Source organism: Tachysurus fulvidraco, chromosome 8, assembly GCF_022655615.1.
Source record: "Tachysurus fulvidraco isolate hzauxx_2018 chromosome 8, HZAU_PFXX_2.0, whole genome shotgun sequence".
NCBI lineage: Eukaryota > Metazoa > Chordata > Actinopteri > Siluriformes > Bagridae > Tachysurus > Tachysurus fulvidraco.
Window position 1 is genome coordinate 25,593,475 of NC_062525.1, and position 22,500 is coordinate 25,615,974.

General features: G+C 41.4%; 1 protein-coding gene across 2 annotated transcripts in view; it reads left to right on the forward strand.

Moving 5' to 3' along the window:
• The first annotated feature begins 13,477 nt into the window (after positions 1–13,477).
• Positions 13,478–22,500, forward strand: part of phyhiplb (phytanoyl-CoA 2-hydroxylase interacting protein-like b) — an 18,084-nt gene continuing 9,061 nt past the window's right edge. The window contains exon 1 of one of the 2 annotated variants that reach the window (XM_027157188.2): positions 13,478–13,658. In XM_027157188.2, the coding sequence (XP_027012989.1) occupies positions 13,553–13,658 (106 nt within the window). In that variant the 5' untranslated portion in view covers positions 13,478–13,552. Of the gene's footprint in view, positions 13,659–20,003; positions 20,167–22,500 lie in introns of those variants that run through there. The other variant, XM_027157190.2, reaches the window with a different exon arrangement.

Below are 22,500 nucleotides of genomic sequence, written 5' to 3' on the forward strand. Positions count from 1 at the left end.
TAGATCTTTTTTTTGTTTGTTCGTTCGTTTTTTTTCTCTCTAACGTCTAAGATTTTCACGTTGCCAGCTCTGCGTCCCTCACGCACCTCTACCAAAGCCTGAAACACACTCTCATACCCTCAGTGTGAAAACGTGCTCGACTCCCGAGCATTACTAATGCGACACGTAGTCAGTGAGGTCCAGCTGTTTTAACTACCTCTTTTTCTGCCTTTCACCACTTTTTGTTCTTTGAGAATTTTTAAAATAAGAAAAAAATAAGAGTGTGTGTTTTATCAGATCGATGCAAACTGTAGGTTCCTTACATCAGTGACATCGCAGCAGCAAAGGTACGAGACTCGTAGTCCGGTCACCGTATCGCATGTAAAGCTGTGAACGTCGTCGGTCGTCCTCTCGACGTCGAATCCCGTCAAGTGCCTTTTTTTTTTAAAAAAGCTTTTTCCAAAACATCTGTAATATCTCATCAGCATTTTGACCTGGATGTAGCTAAACCACTCATGGAATAATCTCGCTGAAGAGCATCGCTTAATCTTTACATGTATAGTATTATTGTATTTGCATTTAATTGTTCCGTATGTTCTGCATGACCTTCCATGTGATTAGAATTATTGTTGAAATACATTTTGTGCATATTGCAGTTTTATAGTCTTTTATACTTTTGCCTACCAGTTTGTCGTGGTCATTTCCAGACAGCCGCAGATGATCGAATCGTAGTTGGGTGATGTAGCGTTGTAGGGTTTTTATACCGAATATGGTACGTACGAGCGGAAGAAAAAACTTCCTGTCAGTATTAACTGCAAAATGGAATCGACCGACTATGCAAAGAAATCGCTTTGCCATATAAACGATATAAAATGTTTTCTACTTAAAGCACCGCAGTCGTGTTCCAATCAAGTTCGCAGGCTGCCTGATTTCAGAATATCGCTGCCTTGATATACCTGATTAGTGCTTTGTATGCGTTAAATACTATTTTTTTAAGCGTGTGATTTGTGAGCGACCAAACTCGTAGAATTATCTTTCTTTCTTTTGCTCGCTAACAGGAGAAAATAAGGGAACAGAAACAAGTTCGTCCTGATAGTTTGACATGGCCTTGTGATGCAGGGCCAGCACTTTTTTAATTTCTTTTTTTTTTTTTGTCTTTCTCGAGTCACAACCAAATGAGCAAATGCTCTGTGATAATCGTGTACAGCGACGTACAGGTTAACGGTATCGGAGCATTCGTATCGCCGATAAGTGAATAAATAAAAGCACTAATCTTTATTGCTCTGCCAAATCGATTCATTAGTTTTATAATCTCTTTCTTTCGTGTCTGTTAGTTTAGATCAGATCGACTTGGCCAGTGCCTTGTAAATGACTCGTTTGTAATCTGTGATTTTGACAGATAAACTCCTTGGTACTGTTCTGATATACAGTAAAGTTATATTAATGCCATGAATGTGTGGTACGTTTGAATGTCCTTTACATGCCTTGTTACAAAAGAATAAAATGTACGTAAACTTTCAGACGTCGCATTTCTCTTTTTTTGTGTACTCTCGTTTCTCTCTGAAATGTCACAATCCCAGTCGAGACTAAATCGAGCCCTGAGATCCTGGTCGTTCCGTTTAATAACAGATTCTTTTTAAAATACAATGAAGAAAAGTGCAATTTGCCAGATCCTGTGTGATCCATTTTTCTGGAATCCTCCAGTGAACCCATTCACCCCTGGTATGGCTCTTCGCCGGCTCAGCTTCATTCGCCCAGCCACTGTTGTTGGGCCGCTGAGACATTCTGAACTTACCCATGTGTTTTAATGAGCCGTGAACACGAGCACACTCATGCTGACTCATTACAGTGACACCAATCTGCTCATGAGCTCAGCAGCACACGCCCTAACCCACACTAACCCTAACCCACCCTAACCTTAACCCACCCTAACTCTAACCCTAACCCACCCTAACCCTAACCCACCCTAACCTTAACCCACCCTAACTCTAACCCTAACCCACCCTAACCCTAACCCACCCTAACCTTAACCCACCCTAACTCTAACCCTAACCTTAACCCACCCTAACCCTAACCTTAACCCACCCTAACTCTAACCCACCTTAACCTTAACCCACCCTAACTCTAACCCACCTTAACCTTAACCCACCCTAACCCTAACCGACCCTAACCCTAACCGACCCTAACCCTAACCCACACCCACCCTAACCCTAACCGACCCTAACCCTAACCCTCCCTAACCCTAACCCACCTTAACCTTAACCCACCCTAACCGACCCTAACCCTAACCTTAACCCTAACTGACCCTAACCCTAACCCACCTTAACCCTAACCCACCCTAACCCTAACCTTAACCCTAACTGACCCTAACCTTAACCCACCTTAACCCTAACCCACCCTAACCCTAACCTTAACTCTAACTGACCCTAACCCTAACCCCAACTCTAAACCTAACCCACCTTAACCTTAACCCACCTTAACCCACCCTAGCCCTAACCGACCCTAACCCTAACCCACCTTAACCCTAACCCACCCTAACCCTAACCCACCCTAACCTTAACCCACCCTAACCCTAACCCCAACTATAACCTTAACCCTAACCCACCCTAACCCCAACCCCAACCCTAACCTTAACCCTAACCCACCCTAACCTTAACCTTAACCCTAACCCCAACTCTAAACCTAACCCACCCTAACCTTAACCCTAACCTTAACCCTAACCTTAACCCTAACCCACCCTAACCCTATAGAAGGACCTGAGGAGAGAACATCTTTTTACGTGTCACCGTCTGACCAAACTGTAAACCAATACTGTGTAAAGGAGAGCTGGATCGTATTGCAATATTTAATCTGAAAAGAACTTTACATCTCATTTTTAATGCTGTAAATGCCAAAGTCCTGAATAAAGATGCGTGAATCGCAGCCTGCGGTGGAGGCATGAAAAAATGCAACAATTCCCTTTTTTTTTTTTTTTTTTAGACCTGTTTTATTTTCCCCCGGTTTTGTCTTTGCCCTTTAAACCTAGCCACATTGTTTGGATCACAAATCCATGAGCGAAATGACAGAGGCACTGATTTCTCCACACCGCATTCGAAACCATCATGAATTCAACAGATGCAACAAATTGGGAATCCAACACCAGGGCCGATTAGGAAGTGCATACAGAAAAGAATGTTTTTTTCCCTAGCGTATTGTGAGAGTTGTCATTTCCTTTCCTCCCCAATCTGGTTCATATTAAGGTGTTAGTTTTACCAGAGGATTTCTAAATATTTCTCCGGTATGCTTTCAGACCGCATGCTGAGAGACAGAAAGAGTAAATGCTCTTTGATCTTGGAAAAGGTTCTTCATGTATCAGGCACATGGGGCCTGTTTTACAGATAAAGATAAACCCGGTAGCGTCGATGTGTTAATCACGTCTAATTGTGTCACGTTAGACCGGACGAGAAGTGACAGTCCGGGGCATCCGGGTTTTTCCTCGGCTCGTCTGCTACTCTTTTATACGCCTGGATTTTATAACGTTTCGCTGACAAACACACAGCGATGACTCAGTGATCTCCTCAGCATTCACGGCCAGACAAAAGCTCGGGTTCCTCCTCCTTTTCCATTTCCGAGCTGTTCGTTTCAGAGCTGTTCTTGGGGCCTACATAAGAGAAAAGCAAACATGAACATTTTAGATTATATGGCTGTAAATTTACATCGAAAACAACCGTTTAAAAAAAAAAAAAAAAGTAACAAATGATACCTGAAAAAATGAACAATCGACCCTCGTGATTTTTCCCCCTACTTCCACTAGAGGGCGATAAAAGCATGAATGTGACCTGAAGCTCTAAAGCTCCTGGCTTCATTTCTTGTTCAAATTATTTATAAGTACAATTTATTAATAGAAAGGCTCCTTGATAGTACAAAAATGACTGCGGGGGGAGATGTACTGCTGCATTATTGATGATCTTCCCTAGAGTTCCTCCACAACACTAACCTTGAAAAGCTTCTCATCGACTTTCACTCGTTAAAAGAGACGTAACGTTAATAGGTTTTTAATAGCAAAAAAAAAAAATCCACCCTGAGCAGCTTGAATATCAATCTAGAGAATTAATAAATGCTCTTTAACGGCATCCAAGATTTTGTTTTTAATTCTTTTATTCGCCGGTAAGAGATCGATGTGGCAGCACATGATGTGTCTAAGTCTCTGCTTCAACAGCTCGGGGTCCGAAGATTCCATCAGTGACATCATGCTTGATGGAGATCGCTCATTAAATATCACAAAAAAATGGTGACACAGAAAAGAAGCTCTTGCTCTATTACTATAAATTCTAGGATCTAATATATATATATATAAATCTGTCTTCGAGAATGTGAGATCGTTTTTTATTTTTTGCAACCTACAAATTATGACCAGAATTATTGAGCATATCACAAATATTTCAATATACGTAAATATATTAAAACTAATACCTTATTTTTATAACGTGGTACACATTAATCTACACGACCGTCCAGGCTACATGAAGGTTAAACCTCTCTAACTGCATGTTCTCTAAAAGAATTTAAACGGAAAATAATTTGTGTGTAAATAAGAAGCGATGTTAAAGTGTAGAGTCACATGGATTACACCGAACCCGGTCCAGGGCGGCTTCATTAGGGAGCTGTCATGCATCGGCATGAACTGCCTTCACGGCAAAATCCCCTGAGTTCAATTAACACCTACGGTGTTGAAGGAACACGCAGAGCCGTGTGCTGCTGAACGTGGCCGAGTAATTCTGTTGCTTTTTAAATTCTGGTCAGCTTCTATAAGTGAAAATCTCATCTCAAGGTTCTCGACTGTAGCCCAGGAGCGTTGTGATCTGTTTGTGGTTAAATCTAGCAGGGTTTAGATCTTCTGTAGGGAGATAGATCGCAGAAGGGAAATAAAATCATTCAAATAAATACAAGCCAACATTGTTTTGGTGAAATATGTGTGTTTTTTTTCAAGAAGTGAGATGTTTCATTAATACCCCCTTCCCCCTACCCCACACATCCCACCCATACTTCCTACCCCTGAAAATTCATCTGAATCTGAACAGGTTTTTCCAAATCACTGTGTATATGTTTCTTCTTCCTCCTCTTCTTCTTTCATTCATTCATTCATTCACTTATTTTCTACCACTTATTCGAACTTCTCGGGTCACGGGGAGCCTGTGCCTATTTCGGGTGTCATCGGGCATCGAGGCAGGATACACCCTGGACGGAGTGCCAACCCATCACAGGGCACACACACACTCTCATTCACTCACACACACACACACACACACACACACACACACACACACACACACACACACACACACACACACACACTACGGACAATTTTCCAGAGATGCCAATCAACCTACCATGCATGTCTTTGGACCGGGGGAGGAAACCGGAGTACCCGGAGGAAACCCCCGAGGCACGGGGAGAACATGCAAACTCCATACACACACAAGGTGGAGTCGGGAATCGAACCCCCGACCCTGGAGGTGTGAGGCGAACGTGCTAACCACTAAGCCACCGTGTCCCCACTTCTTCTTCTTCTTCTTCTTCTTCTTCTTCTTCTTCTTCTTATTATTATTATTATTATTATTCATTATATAATACCCTGCTATAATGCTATAAATACTGTGTATAAATACTGTGTATAAATACGGTGTATAAATACTATACTAAGTATTATACTATAATACTATAAACACTCTGTACCTCAGCTTTACCCCAGACCCTTAATCTCTCAGCTGTTTATCTGTTTATTTATTAGAAAGTGTCCTGAATCGTACGTTTCCTGATGAAGACTGATAAAGTAACGTTCATAGCAGGAAGATGGATGTTAATCAGAGGTGGATGTTAATAATTACAGAGGTAGAACGATATAATAATGCCGTAGTTCATCCACCTGCTTGCATCCTGCACGGTTTAACACAGAGAGTCATTTAGCCTTGTTCTTATATCTAAAATAGCCTAAAGTTTGCTTCCTTACTGAAAACACTCTCCGAGTCTCGTTCATTATTTAAAAGATAAAAAAATTGTGGATTAGAAGATTTAAATTGTACATCTTTTTTATCATATAAGAATATTGACTCAGAAGAGAATGAACTCCTGTTTAAATCTTTCCAGGGTGTAAAAATGTAAAGCTACATCTTCTGAATCTTCTCCTACGCTGCACTGGTTTAACAGTAATTATAATCAGAGTGCATTCAGGAACTCCTGCAGGTCAAGATATGACAGCATCACTGCACAGGAGCAGCAGAAGGTAACACAGGCATGAGGTCACTCTGGGGTATCAGCGTCTCGTCGCTCTGTCAGTAAACCTGGATGCCTGACAAATCGGGATTTAATCTAGAACGACATCGTCTCTGCTTATATAATAAATATAATGTCATCGACACATAATGAAACACTATTCATCACTTAACACCGTTTTAATATTAGCACCATCGTTACTTAAGTGCGATTGTTTTCTTCACCGAATGTGATTTGGCTGATTAACTTAAAAAATTGAAGGTGTGTCGATCAGTAATCACTTTTTAAAGAGCTTCACTGAAACCGGACTTTTTGAGGTGCAGAAAATCTGATCTGATGAAGAATATGTGATCAAACCATCACAACAGGAAGCTCAGATGGTGGGAAATGATCCGCTCGTGATTACATCCAGCTCAGTACAGCGAAGCAGACAGGAAACTTGTCCTCAGAAACTTGTCCTCAGAAACTTGTCCTCAGAAACTTGTCCTCAGAAACTTGTCTGAACGTTTCACGTGCTTTATATTGTAAGAGTCTGTTTTTGTAATCACAATATTACAGTAATGTATAATTAAGCAGTGCAGGTAGATTCTTTACTGTGAAAGTAGCGAACACATCACAAACACATCGAGGGTTGGGGGTTCGATTCCCACCTCCACCTTGTGTGTGTGGAGTTTGCATGTTCTCCCCGTGCCTCGGGGGTTTCCTCCGGGTACTCCGGTTTCCTCCCCCGGTCCAAAGACATGCATGGTAGGTTGATTGGAAAAATTGTCTGTAGTGTGTGTGTGTGTGTGTGTGTGTGTGTGTGTGTGTGTGTGTGTGTGTGTGTGTGTGAGTGTGTGAGTGAATGAGAGTGTGTGTGTGCCCTGTGATGGGTTGGCACTCCGTCCAGGGTGTATCCTGCCTCGATGCCCGATGACGCCTGAGATAGGCACAGGCTCCCCGTGACCCGAGAAGTTCAGATAAGCGGTAGAAGATGAATGAATGAATGAATGAATGAATGAATGAATGAATGAATGAATGAATAATATTAATCTTGAATTTTTTATTCAATTAATCTTTATATTATTCTTTATATTAACCTTTTGTTCTATGTTAATGCTCTGTAAAGCTGCTTTGAGACGACGTCAATTGTACTCCAACCCTTGATAAAGCCATAATAAGCACTGCATAAATAATTAATGCTAAAAAAATGAATGAAATCTCTGTTGAAATATCGTATGTAGTATTAAGTCGTATTAATGTCTTTCCTAAGAAATAATAAAGAGGCCCGAATCATCGTTATGAACTATCATCCAGCCAACAGCACCTCTCTTCAGCCGAGAGTCAGAGATCTTGGCCAAGTCTTTATTACAGTCATTATTTTAGCTGACATATGGGTTTATATGATAAGTAAGTAGACTTGCGGTGGGTTTACATTACAACTGCATTGCCATGTGTTAAACTCAGCTGACAAACGGGTTTGGGGAACGATGGAGACGGTGTCGGATTAGCGCTAGACGTCTGAAACGATCCTGAGTGAAAAATAAATGACTCACTTAATGACTATTGATGCGAGATTTACATAAAACCTTCCTCTGTTTCTGTAGCAAATATTTCTGTAACATCTGTCACCACTGTCGAGTTGTTAAACCTGCTTAGTTAGAAGTTTTATTTGATTTATTTTGATTTATCTGATTTATTTTCTATAACGGCGGCTCTGACAATTATTCGTGGCCGCAAAACAAATCGTGTTTATTGTGAAAGTAAAATAGAATGATCATCGTAATGTGGTGGACGTGTGAAATAATCTGTCCATCCATCCATTCATCCATCTTCTGTACTGATAATTATATACCAGGTCACAGGGAACCTGGGGTGTGTCCCAGGGGACTTGGGGTTACAAGACATGGGACACCTGGGACAGTGTGGCAACCCATCTCAGGGTGCACACACACACACACACACACACACACACACACACACACACACACACACACACACACATACACACACATACACACACACACACACACACACACACACACACATACACACACACATACACACACACAAACATACACACACACTCACACACCCCACACACACACACAACTACAACCACACAACAGCACACATCACACACACACACATACCACACAGAACACACACACACACCGACACACCACGCACGACACACCGACACACACGCGACACACACAGACAACACGATACACACTCCACAAATCCACACACACACCCCCAGACACACCGACACACCGACACACATCATCACACAACACACACAACACAGCCACACAGCCACACATACACACCACACACACACCCACACACACCACCGCCACACAATACACCCACCCACACACAAAATACAACTACAAGACACACACAAGCAGCACACACTCCACACACACAACACACCACACAAAACAGCTCCCTCTGCTCTCAAAACCACTACACACCCCACACACACACACACACACACACTCACACACACACACACACACACACACACACACACACACACACACACACACCCCACACACACATGCTCTCTCTCTCACACACACACACACACACACACACACACACACACACACACACACACACACACACACACACACACACAATTTTAGGTCAAGTTATAGCTGCTGATCAGCTTACAGATCTTGTGTTTGTACAGGAAGGGAACTGGAGTATCTGGAATAATGTTTCATCCTGCGGCATTAAAACTGCACGTGTTTATCTGCAGAAACATTCAATTCTGTGAGTTTCCTAGTTTACCGTCAATAATACGGCAGGAAACATGATTAATATTGATGTTGTGTGCCTGTGTGCTGGGGAGGAGCTGAAGTCCACAGATTAACATTTAAACCCCTGCTACATAATCACCTGCCTTCATCGCTGTTGTGCCTACATATGCCCATGTGTCTTAATCTACCCCTCCTTTTTTTTTTTTTGGAAACTATGAATAGCTTTTGGGAACAAATGCATCACTGTATCAGCATCTGCTGTGAAGCCATTTTTCAGTCCACCACCCGCTAATGGACCAAACAAAACAAATGAGAGTCTGAGAGTATATTAGGCCTGTAATACAATCACTGAGGCTCAGTAAAGGATTTAATGGGAAAAAGAAAAGGGAACAGAGAGAGAGAGAGAGAGAGACAGAGAGACAGAGAGACAGAGAGAGAGACAGAGAGAGAGAGAGAGAGACTAAGAGAGAGTGAGAGAGACTGAGAGAGAGAGAGAGACAGAGAGAGAGAGGGGCTGACAGAGAGAGAGACAGAGAAAGACAGAGAGAGGGAGAGGGGGGACTGAGAGAGAGAGAGAGAGAGAGAGACAGAGGGAGAGAGAGAGAGAGAAAGAGAGAGAGACAGAGAGAGAGAGACAGAAAGAGAGAGACAGAGAGAGAGAGAGAGAGAGACAGAGACAGAGAGAGAGAGTATGGGGGTTGGTAGAGTTGAATGACCCTACTCTGGGAGCAGTCTACACCCCAGGCATTAATCTACAGACTGGATTACCGTTTCTTTTGCCTACCTACAAGACACGCATACACACACACACACACACACACACACACACACACACACACACACACACACACACACACACACACACTCACTACCCCCCCTGCCACCACTGCACCGAGCTCTACACCCAAGCATAAGACCACCACCGAAGATCTTCTTGCATGTCTGGCTTGATTTATGTCGGCGTGCCTAATTACACGTGACTCTTCAGCCAGCTGAGCTCGTCTTCCTCAGAAACAGAGCAGCTCTCTCTCAGCTGGACTCTTTAACCGCAGGAATGCCGGATTGAAGCCTCCATAGGAAACATTTAAAAATTAAACAGCCTTGAAACCTCAGGCAAAAATTCTCCTGGCCACCAGATACGCGAGGTTTCATCTTGCCGAAGGGATGTGGTTATTTGTACCAGTAAAGGAACTGAATACTGTGTTAACTACATGCTATAAATTGGATAGACTTTGTCAAGGGTTCATGTAGAAAATATCTTCAGCCAAGACAGCATAAATTAATGGACTGTCCAAAGAACTTAAGTCACGGCTCTACGATATATCTGAAATAGTCACTTGGCTTTATGAATGAAAACACTGTCAAGAAGCTGACTGGGAAAACAGCTTAGCATAATGTATTAGCAGCAATCAGCCTCACAAACCCATCAGTACAAAGAGGTTATTTATGATCTTTTTCTTGGATGTGTTGTCAAAGGAAATCACATGTTAATGGGCAAATGGTGTTCAATAGATATCTGAGATACTTGTGCATGGTCTTAGCCGTTAAATCAACCGAACCTAAGTAAAGGTGAGCAGCGTTTTTATTCCAAAAATAACTTATCGTTGGATGCTTCATGAGGAGAAGAACACAAGGGAACGTTTCATTCACGTCCATTTAGTTCCATGTTTTGACAGCTTCAAGAAAGCTTAATGTAGGTAATATATGATAATTTATTGCTTTGGGTTTGTTTTTTGTCAGTATCTTAATAAATGTAAACCAAACGTATGAAAAGTCCTAGAGCGATAAAGATTTGACCCAAAGTCTGGGGTTGAAGCCTGGGATCTGAGCGAAAACGATGGAAAAGAAAAACTGTGATGTTTAAACTCGGAAATTCTTTTATTCAGCGATCGGATTTAAATGGTGTTTATTTGTTTTAAAGCAAAAATGAAACTCTAGTGTTTATATTTAGAAGTTTCATGAAAAGTCAAGGGAGGGCACGGTGACTTAGTGGCTAGCATGTTCGCCTCACACCTCCAGGGTTGGGGGTTCCGTTCCCACCTCCGCCTTGTGTGTGTGTGGAGTTTGCATGTTCTCCCCGTGCCTCGGGGGTTTCCTCCGGGTACTCCGGTTTCCTCCCCCGGTCCAAAGACATGCATGGTAGGTTGATTGTCATCTCTGGAAAATTGTCCGTAGTGTGTGTGTGTGTGAGTGAGTGAATGAGAGTGTGTGTGTGTCCTGTGATGGGTTGGCACTCCGTCCAGGGTGTATCCTGCCTCGATGCCCGATGACGCCTGAGATAGGCACAGGCTCCCCGTGTACAGAGAAGTTCGGATAAGAGGTAGAAGATGAATGAATGAATGAATGAATGAATGAAAACCAAACTGTGATCTCCATGTCTACAAACATAGTCGTAAAGGACTCCACTTCCCACAATACACTTGTGCAACACACCAAGGCATTGTTTAAGCTTTTTGTTCTCTGTGTTTTCTTTTTTTTTTTTGCTTTGCTCATATTTCCGAGTACTGGGTTTGTCTTGGAGATCCTGTTTTTTTCACAGCCTGACCTTTGACTGTTTCCTATGCTCATGTTCATATACATATTTCAGCTGTTAGCCGAGGAGATAAAGTATTTTGAAATAAAAGATAAAGTTGTTATTCTAGACGTGTGATTCTGGAGGATGGAAATAGAATTGAAATATGGTACTGCATCAGAGGACCAGGGAGTCTGTGCTGTGATGTAAACTCAGACAGACCACATTTGCCATGCAGTCGGATTCATTTGATTGTTCTGGCTGATCCCATGGGTGAGTTCTGCACATCTGGACATATCAACAGATCCATGGTATTTAAACAAACAGTGTTAATTCAGCACTAGCATTATTTAAATCATTTGTTGAAATGATGACATGTTTGGTTCCAGCACCATATAAATAAGTAGAACTTTCTGGATTAAGGAGTCAACAAGTGTCCAAACAGAGACAGATTATTTAACACATGATATGTGCTATGCTGCTATTTATAACAATAAATCTCATTCAATTACTCATTCGATTCAATTATTGTCCAAGTGTTTGAAGTGAAACTCTATGCTAGAGGCAGATGGCCGTTAATCTTGTTACGTAAGAAGTCGATGTGATTTACATCTCGTTCACAGATAATCTCTCCACCATGTTTGACCATCCAGAAGCTGAACAAACATTTCTCACAACATTTACACTAAATATCATAATAAAATTCTGTATATGTTCCTGGGATAGTTTTTGTTTAACACGAATCAACCCTGAGAAGGATAAAAGTGTTATTAACGGATGAACTTGTTAACTAGAGGTCATGTTTTCATCCTTGTGGGCCGTTTGGAGAGGCAGGATCACATGTGTGCGGTTCAGCAGGGAATCTGGAGCTGATGTTACAAGGTCACATTGCAGTTTGAGGAAACACAGCTGTCTGGTGAGAAATGCAGCATTTTGTGCTATTTAGTATACGTGGTATATAGATCTGGCTTTGCACTAACTAACTAACAGAAATGAAGAGAGAGGAAGTTATTAATGATGTCAGGTGAATGTAACTAAAACAGATTGGTTATATATATATATATATATATATCTAACTAAAAGATAAGAACAGTTAATAATGTAGATCGGAACACTCTAAATGTACACATGTGAATCCCCAGGTGAATAAGAGAAGTGTGTAGAATACTGGACACAGCTTATTTTGGATACCACCTATTATTATTATTATTATTATTATTATTATTATTATTATTATTATTATTATTATTATTATTATTATTATTATTATTATTATTAAGCACTGATAACAGACTCCATCCAACAATGTTAAATATACTACTAATATTCTACTAGTACTCACCTACTAATTACCTATTACTACTTATTAATCACACACACACACACACACACACACACCCACCTACACACATACACACACACACACACACACACACACACACACACACACACACACACACACACACACACACACACACACACACACCTACAATATTATTATTATTATTATTATTATTATTATTGTTGTTGTTGTTGTTGTTGTTGTTGTTTCTGTTGTTGTTAAGAAGAAATAGAAAAAGAAAAAGAAAATTAATAAATAAAATGTAGACTAAATTAATAAAGATTTGTATAAACATATATAATAGTTTATTTATATATTATATAAATATGTATTTTATCATGAATTTATGAATTGATGAATTTATATGAATTTATCATTTTCAAAAAAAGATTCTAACCAATCTAGGCATTTTCCTCAGAACTGATGTGAACATTATCTGTTGTTGATTTTATGCATTTCACTGCTACAGGAATAGTGAATTAAACCAACTGATTAAATAGTTACATGAATGAATGGTGATGGGTGTACAGGTGTGTGTATATACATAAAATACAGAAGTGTGCTGGTGTACAAGTGCACAGCCTATCCTTACCACAAATCCCTCCTGACGACTTGCTGACGTCATGCTTCGAGAAAGCCGGGTAGGGGACAGAGAAGGAAGGCAAGACGAGCCACTCAGTGCAGGATCTGCTGTTGGGATATCATCAGTGAGAAGAAATGGAGGTGCCACGCGTGGCTGGCAGTGTGAGCAGCCCCACGAGTCCGTGCGAGGACGTGATGAAGAATCTGAGCTTGGACGCGATCCACCTTTGTGACAGAGAAGGTAGAGCTTGTGCATTGTCCAGCTAAGTCATGTGTGTGTGTGTGTGTGTGTGTGTGTGTGTGTGTGTGTGTGTGTGTGTGTGTGTGTGTGTGTGTGTGTGTGTGTGTTTGAGCGCATGGGAAGGTTTCGCTTTCCTCCTGTTGCAATCAATGGTTGCCTTTATTCGTCTTTCTGTCTAGGAAAATCAGACAGTCCTCAAAGTCTGAATAAGAAATGAGTCAATTTTTTTCTTCTTTTTTTTCTTTTCTTCTAATCTAATGACAGGAATGACGTTTATTTCAACTTCTCAAAAACGAACACGTGCCGAAAATGTAAAAAAGCGGCGTTTGTTTCGATTTGCGGCTGATTTTCAGCACCATGGACACGGACCTCAGAGAGAAGACAAGGTTGCTGGGGGGGGGGGGGGGGGGGGTGTTTGGGGGGGGGGGGCGCGCGGGGGGTGGGGTGAGGGGTGCGTGTGGAGGGGGTGGTGGGGTTTGGTGGGGTGAAAAAGAAAGCTGCCTTGCTCTTACAAAGACCAACATCTACACGCACATATAATCTATTAAAGAAGCCCAGCTTGTCTTTACTGTAAGTCTGATCCATAGCGCACATTCATAATGCTGATTCATCTCTAAAGTAGAGTGTGATTCGCAGTGCGCCTTTCAATAAAACAAGGTGACTTAGGTGCATGAAGCTTGTATCTATTAAAGCTTAATGTGTTAGAAGCTTTGCTGTTTAGGGGGGAAAAAAACACGAATAAGCTCTGAAATGAGAAATGAAGTAACTCTTAGACCGTGGCCTGAGCACCTAGAGTGTTTAAGTCTGACTTACACAGTGCTCAGCTACACACCGTTATTTATTTTAATTCAACAGATTTCAGAGATAAAGTATAAGCACGGTTCTTTAAACATTCATTAAGCCCTGCTGTGATCTGTGATAATGTCCACTATCCATACATATTAGTCAGTAGTGACAAATGTACATACACCTAACCTGTCCTGGGTATACTTTATCTTCTTAGCAGCAAGGACACAATGTCATTCAGGAATATACAAGATTTGTGTTTCCTCTCCGTGAATATGACACAGGGTGTGTTATTACATGTCATAAGGTATACAAAATGTACCGGCTGCAGTACGTGTGGTACATAGATTTGAAGAGCATGGCTAATGTGTGTGTGTGTGTGTGTGTGTGTGTGTGTGTGTGTGTGTGTGTGTGTGTGTGTGTGTGTGTGTGTGTGTGTGTGAAATGTCTCTCGTGAATTTCTTAGCAGGGCTACTTTATATTCCACACCAGCACTAGCACTCTGTTAGAGAAACCTGGAGCCCCTTTGGTTATAGTGAGAGAGAAAGAGAGTGTGAGAGAAAGAAAGAGACAAAGAGTATGTGTTCTTACTTTGTTGGTTGTGGTGACAAAAAAAAATAATTTTGCATTATATCTTAGCTGTTTATGTACCTCACTGACATTTTAAATCAGTCGCTCACGTGTCATTAAAAACCGTTTCAATTATCCAAACATGCATGCTCTAATACAGACCCCGATGCCAGATGGGTTCCTGTGATGCCATTCGTTGTTATTATAGTGGGGGTGGGACAGTAACTTGTGCCCATATGTACCCGACAGACCTTCATACAGATTTTGGTGGTTCTGTCATAATGCACACATGACATCAGGTCTGATGTGGCACAACGTGGGGCATGATGCGGCTATAATCAATACGGCTGAGTCATGCTGGAACATTCTGTTCAGTCCCAACTCATCCCTGCACTTTCTACCCCTCCTGATTCACCTCAGCGGTGACGTGTCTGTTATATCAGCCACTTCATTTGGTTTCCATCCAAACTCATTAGCATGTGAGGATAGGCAGTCTATAATTTAGCGAGGGGAAATGTAACCCTAGGGGAAAGCCCTAGAAACCCCAGCTGGGGTAGTCCTTTTAAAAATGACTGATGGTGCAAGTTTTCAGTTCTTCTTCACGCACGGTCCAGCTGTGTGGGTGAGCTCTGGGACCAGGGATGACTTTGCCATCTGCTGAGCTTGCCCTCCCACCTACCAAATGAATAGAGCAATTTAGCACTGGCCATCAATTTACTAATTGTGTCCACAGAGCTTGTGGCTTGGAGAAAAGATAAACATGGGCAGAAAAAGAGAGTTGATTCATCATTATTAGCCCATTCATGCTTAGTGTGGTGGGATGGGCTGCCTGGATGAGTCTAGGCTAGCGATGGTACTGTGTTTAATTGGCCGAATCCCATAATAAAGGAACCATTTAAGCCACTTTGCAACAAAGAGATGGCAGTGCTACGGCTTACGGCTTATTAAACCGAATAATAAGCTCTCACTTTGTGCAGACTGAGTTTCAGTAAAACATTTTACTTCTCGAAAAACCACCAACGACACAAATACCCTGCAGTCACTGGGATGTGCTGCCCTTCCCAATAAACCCCTGAAGTAAGTTTTCTTTTGTGTCCAAGCCGTTCATTCGCTACGAGTGATCCCAGTGTCCTGGATCTGTCCCGTGTCACCATGTGCGAGCGCATCACCCCGTTCTCCTTCCTGTTCTCAAAACACATCACAAGTCGAGTGTTATCGATGACAGCTACATTTCACACACAGTATGAAGTAATCTCACTGAGGCTGGCTGAATGTAGAATGCTGTCACATCTCACATTTGCTGCTCTGTTAATGTGTTCCTGGCATACATCTGACTCAGATATACACAGTATGCTGCATTGCCAGTGGAACAGACCAAAGAAATATGTTTCTGAAAATAAATATCTTCTGGTTGTTTCTTATACATAGAACTCACAAAGCTTTTTAATGTATTACATTATTTTTTAACAAACAAGCTCAGAATACATTAAACAGGTAAAAGAAGCTGGCTTTAACATTCAAAGTGTCATGAATATTTATTTAAATTGCTAATACATGCAATAATAAAGTAGACATTTCATAATTAGTATCATAGCCATGAGCATTGGTTGGAATGCAATTATAACCACTGGGTTCTGAGCAACGGCTCGAATTTGCGAACGTTACCTGCAACCCTAACCCTTAAAGACACCGCTTCGATATGGAAGTGTAACCTTTCTGCGTAACATTTAGCTGCTGCTGGCTTTTCTGAAATAATTGGCATGACCAAGAGGGTCAGCATCATGGTGGAAAAGTTCAAGGTTGTATATATATTCCTTTTAAAATTGTGCCACAGTGCTGAATGAGCTCGGGTTTGTAGGAATGTAGAAATCCTTCAGACACACTTTAAAGAAACTATCTTTTATGGTGTTTGATCCGGTGGTCCGATTAAAAAAATCTCCAATTTATTCTTAATGAGCAAGCCAGAGGTGACAGTGGTGAGGAAAAACTCCCCTAACTCCATCTTCATCTGGGTGATTGTTCCTAGATATAAATACCAGGAAAACCAGACACGCACAATGTAATATATTTATTGATTATACTAAAAAAAAACTGTTAACCCTCCTCCAGAAACATGCTCTCCTAATGTTAATATGAGGTTCTAGGTTTCTCCAGGCTTTGTAGACACCCCTGCTGTGCCATCCATATGCTCCTGTACTCTTAATGGTGGCCTAATGTGCTGATTTTGGCCTCTCTTCAACACCTCTTGGCAAGACGGTACAGTCGGACAGGACGGACCGTGGGCGACTGCCAACATTCCCTTTCAGTGGCCATGTCTCCTTGCTTCCTAACACAGTCACTTAAGTTCTGCTTTCACACTTTGTCCCTAATTGACAGTAAACATGAAAGGTTTGTACGAGACACATTTCCATAATAATAAATTAACACTGCTATTTATAATCCTTGTTATTTAAGTTTGTTTTTTTTTTTAAATAATTCTCGGCACATCTTGTGATGCTTCTATAAATGTTCAGTGAAATGCAACCATCACGGGATTAAAGCACATAAACAAACAAGCAAAAAGAAAAAAAAGATATAAAAAAAAAAGATCTATTTTTGGTTCAGGTTCATATAATGATTATGGTTTTAATGTTCTATATTTCACTGATTTTAAGCACAGCCTAAAAAGTGCAGTCCGGTTTCTTACATCATGCAGCTTCTGACTCAAGCTACTGTATAATTGCCATCAACCCAAAACCCCCTCATGACCCCACAATCCTGTCCCAATCACCCCCCCCCCCATCCTTTACAGCTATTAAGGTTTAAGGGGCAAACACTAAGCTGTTATGTTCACTACAGTTCACTACAGTTAACAAAATAAAACAAACATCTTAGTTAATGTGGATTGTAAATGTCCAAATTCAGATACTGTATAAATGCTAGCACAGAAAATATCACGTGCAATCTGTCTATTGTTTTTAATTGCTGCTGATTAATTGGCTATTAATCGGCAGATGGGTCTCTTGATAATGTCTGCATTCTAACCAAACCTTGTTACTCACCGGCTGAAGATAAAAATACAAAAGAAAACCGTATATAACTGCAGTTGATCTCACAGCAAGAGAGCTCGTAGTGTTTCAGAAAAAGCAGAGACTCAAAGCGCAGCATATCTCGGGCATGAGATCCGAGCCTGTCTGAAGCTCCTATTAAAACGGGTGCATTTTAATTACATCCGCTAACAGATCTGTCTCTTGACTCGGTGTGAACGGGCTGCGTCCTTCTTTTTATACCGACGTTCTGATGCTGTTTCCGATAGCTTCTGCTTCTGTAGCATGTTAGTCTCCATGCTGCACTTCTGATCATGAGAGATGGTGAAAGCTTCTACAAACTATAAACATCCTGCAGACACCAGATATTGCATTATTAAAAACTTCAACTGACTACAGGATGAAAAGTCAGTGAGCGAGTCTAGGAGGAATTTAGTTAGAGGGGCAATCAAGAGTAAGGAAGAAAGTACAAACTGTCCTCGGCTCGGACGATAGGAGCCGATCACAGGACCACCGCGTCCCAGGCGCTCACCTGGGTTCATGGAAGAGTGTTAAGAAGAAAGTCATTAACCATGAGAGTGCACGTTAGAAAGCGTGTGGAGAAGAACGACTGATATGATGAAACCAAACTGTAACTTTTTCAGACAAGTCCTACATCTACTCTATTCATTACTCTGAGAACACCTTAATCTTACTGCAGTGAAACCTGGTGGTGGTAGGATGGATGGATGGATGGATGGATGGATGGATGGATGGATGGATGGATGCTTATCGTCAGTAGGGACAATGAAACTGTTCAGAGTTTAGGGCAATATGTGGCTGGATGGAGCTCAGACTGACAGATGGATGAATCCAAGCCATAAGTCATAGCTTCGTTCAGAACATCCCCATAATTTCCCTCTTAAGGTTAAAACATGCTTCTGTACCTTTTCCAAAAAGGTGGACCATCCTTCCTGACTGATCTAAGAATTAAAACTGATGGCATCTTCAGACCTCAATGAAGAGATGTGGAGAACCATTACAGGGCTTGGCGTGTTCATCTCAGGGACACCTGCATGTGCCGAGTCGAGCTCTGCTTATCTATCCTCGTTCATGTTTAATGACCGGTTTAGATAGTACAGCTTATAATAGGACTAAATTACAGAGGTGGCTTTATAAATGGAGTAAAATTTAAAGCTAGAACTAAACCCCATCATTGTCTGCAACGATGTTCAGTGTTCAGGGCGTTGCATTGTTCTCCTTCTGGATCGGACCGTATCGCTGACTGTTTCCTCCATATTAAGAAATCTTAAGAAGGAAAATGCTATTAATATGCAGCGGGTATAACGCACCATGTTCCATTATGACTTTCCTATGTGCTTTGTACTGTGTGAGCCTCCCTCAGTGTCATGTTTTTGTGATAATTACTACCCCGGATGAATAGAACAAAAGCACGGTCTTTTCCCCCCACGCTGTTCAACGTAACACAGTTTAGTAGAAGGAAGGTCCTTGTGCTCAATAGGGTCCTTGTAGGGCTTAGTAAAGTGAAGATCACGGAGAACAAGCAGAATGAAGACACGCTTTGTCAGCGGCTTTGTGTGCTCCGTCTGTCTATTGTGATCCGGTCACATGAGTGAAGCTGGACTCACATACAGGATCCATACAGTGTGTAGCTTTAAATTCCTCCATTAGATTTGTCTTCGGATGTGAGTGAAACGCATGAACTACAATTTAGTAAAATCCTCAGGTCACTCGGTGAATAAAATATGATGCAATCTTTTGGAAAAGATTTTGGCGTGATGAACAGAAAGCAGTCAGAACGTTCGGTTCTTCTCTTTGATATTCATCTTCTGCAGTCAGGAGCTTATCGTGCTAAAAAAGTAATCCGATTCCACCTTCGTCATTGTTTCGCTTATTCTCGTTTCTGACCCGTTATAATCACAAGCGCCGGTGAGCTTTAGATGATGACATAACCTGTGCTCCTCCCCTGGGAGCATGGCAGCAGGCTCTCTGTAAAGCATCTGCACTGGTATGTAGGGTTTGTGTTCTAGCTGGACTCTCGACCGCGTTCGTCCTCGGCAGGGACGCCACAGCATGAGCCGAGGTCATCTAGAGAAGCTATTACAAGAAGGTACATTTTAAAGCCGGTAGGTTCTTCGGTGTTTTGACTCTGCGTGTCTTTTTCAGACCTTCTCACTGTAAACGGCCGCTTGTGTTACTTTGGGCTACAGATTTCAGTGGGAAAGAGCGAGGAGTTTAAAAAAGTGCCATGTGGGCTGATTAATTATTAAATATTTACTCTTGCTTATTTATTTGATATTTTATAAAGTATCTAGTCAAGTCGCTTATCCTTAAAACCGATATGAAAATAGTATTTAGTATTTTAGGCACGATACTGTACAAAAAAATGTTTAGTCTGTAATAAACTGTGTAAAGTATTTGTATCTCGGGGCGGTCGGATACTGAAGCCCGAAAATAACGATAAATAATGATTCTGCTTTGGTTTCAGTGAAAATTCCCTTAAAAGGAGAAAAGTTGGTGAAGTTTGATATTCCCACGACGGTATAATGGGAACTTGGCTCGGCGCACTAACTTCCTTTAAGTAACTTTGACAGTAATTGTAATGCAAGTGGATATTGCTGAAGGAGTCGGTTATTGTTAATATATGAGTTTACATATGTGTTTATAAACCATCTTTACTTTATATAGAGTCGTGAATAGAACGAAGCTGATGACTGTTACAGAGCAACGGACGTAATTATGCATCGACAGTAAAACATTAGGCGTATTAAGGTACACTCTTCGTATTCCGCTTTACCGGCTTTGTCGTCCGCGATCGCTCATGGGGTTTAGTTAAGGTCAAAGATTAGCACAAGCCTCTGAGTATAAAGCTTTAAAAAATCCCTGCATGACATTGATCCTCCTTTAGACCGTTTCTGCAGTTATTTCTGGTGCATGAATCGTCACTGAAATTGAAAGCAAACACTGAATTTTTGACTTTAGACATTCTGGTGTCCTCTCAGGGAGTTTTCCTTACCGCCGTCACCTGCGGCTTGCTCGCTAGAGACAGGAATAGATGTATGGTATTTTACATTTTTAATATTTATAAATAAATTTTAACTTTAATTTTATGTATTCATTTACTTCTTCTTCTTCTTCTTCTTCTTATATAAATATATATTTTTTCTCTCTTCTGTTTCTATACTTCTGTAAAGCTGCTTTGAGACAATGTCAATTGTTAAAAGCGCATTACAAATAAATTGAATATCATTCATACATTCATTCATCTTCTACCGCTTATCCGACCTTCTCGGGTCACGGGGAGCCTGTGCCTATCTCAGGCGTCATCGGGCATCGAGGCAGGATACACCCTGGACGGAGTGCCAACCCATCACAGGGCACACACACACACTCATTCACTCACACACACACACACACACACACACTACAGACAATTTTCCAGAGATGCCAATCAACCTACCATGCATGTCTTTGGACCGGGGGAGGAAACCGGAGTACCCGGAGGAAACCCCCGAGGCACGGGGAGAACATGCAAACTCCACACACACAAGGTGGAGGTGGGAATCGAACCCCCAACCCTGGAGGTGTGAGGCGAACGTGCTAACCGCTAAGACACCATGTCCCCCTAAATTGAATTTGAATTTGAATTCTCAGTATTTGTAGTTTAACCATATGGAAGGAATTTAAATAGAATTGGAAATGTATGTCACAGATTTACACAAAATAGTCCACGTTGTCAAAAGGGACAAAACATAATCAAAACAGGAAAAGCTTTTAAGTGCATTTGGCATCTGAGTGTTTAAACTTAAAGAGTCACATGACCCCAAAATACAGTCACATGTTTCTGGAAGGCTCCAGAGATTGTTAAAGAATGAAGGAAACCATGAAGGTCAGTGAGCCAAAATTAAGGATATAAAGATGACAATTGCCAAAACCCACCGATCATATAAGGAAGAACTTGTCCGAAAAGCCTCCAGGAGGTCAAGGGTACAAATAAGAGGCAGAAATGGGAAAAAACTGCCTTATGGAACATGAATAAAGACGCTACTGAAAGACAAATCCAGATCAGATCCCGTTTGGAGTTTATTCAAAAGCATGTTGGAGACCAAAAATGGTCTGGTGTAATGGAGATAAGGTGGAACTCGTCTCATGCCAGATAATTCTATCCTCTAGATAAAGTTATATGATGATAGAATGTTATTGCTTTTACTCAGCAAAACTAATGTCTTAAAAATGTCTTATGTCACAACTTAAGACTGAAAGACCGAGACCATTCAGCAGGACGGTGACTCAGAACACACAACCAGCTGAGCTACACTGCTGTGGGTTTAACCTAAGAGCCTGAAATCTTTGGAACGGTCAGATCAAACCCCAAAGCCAGAAAAACCACTTTCTGCCTTCAAAGAGCACTTTTGGGAAACAGTGGAAGAGATTCAAGGAAGAAGGGCTGAAATGTGCAG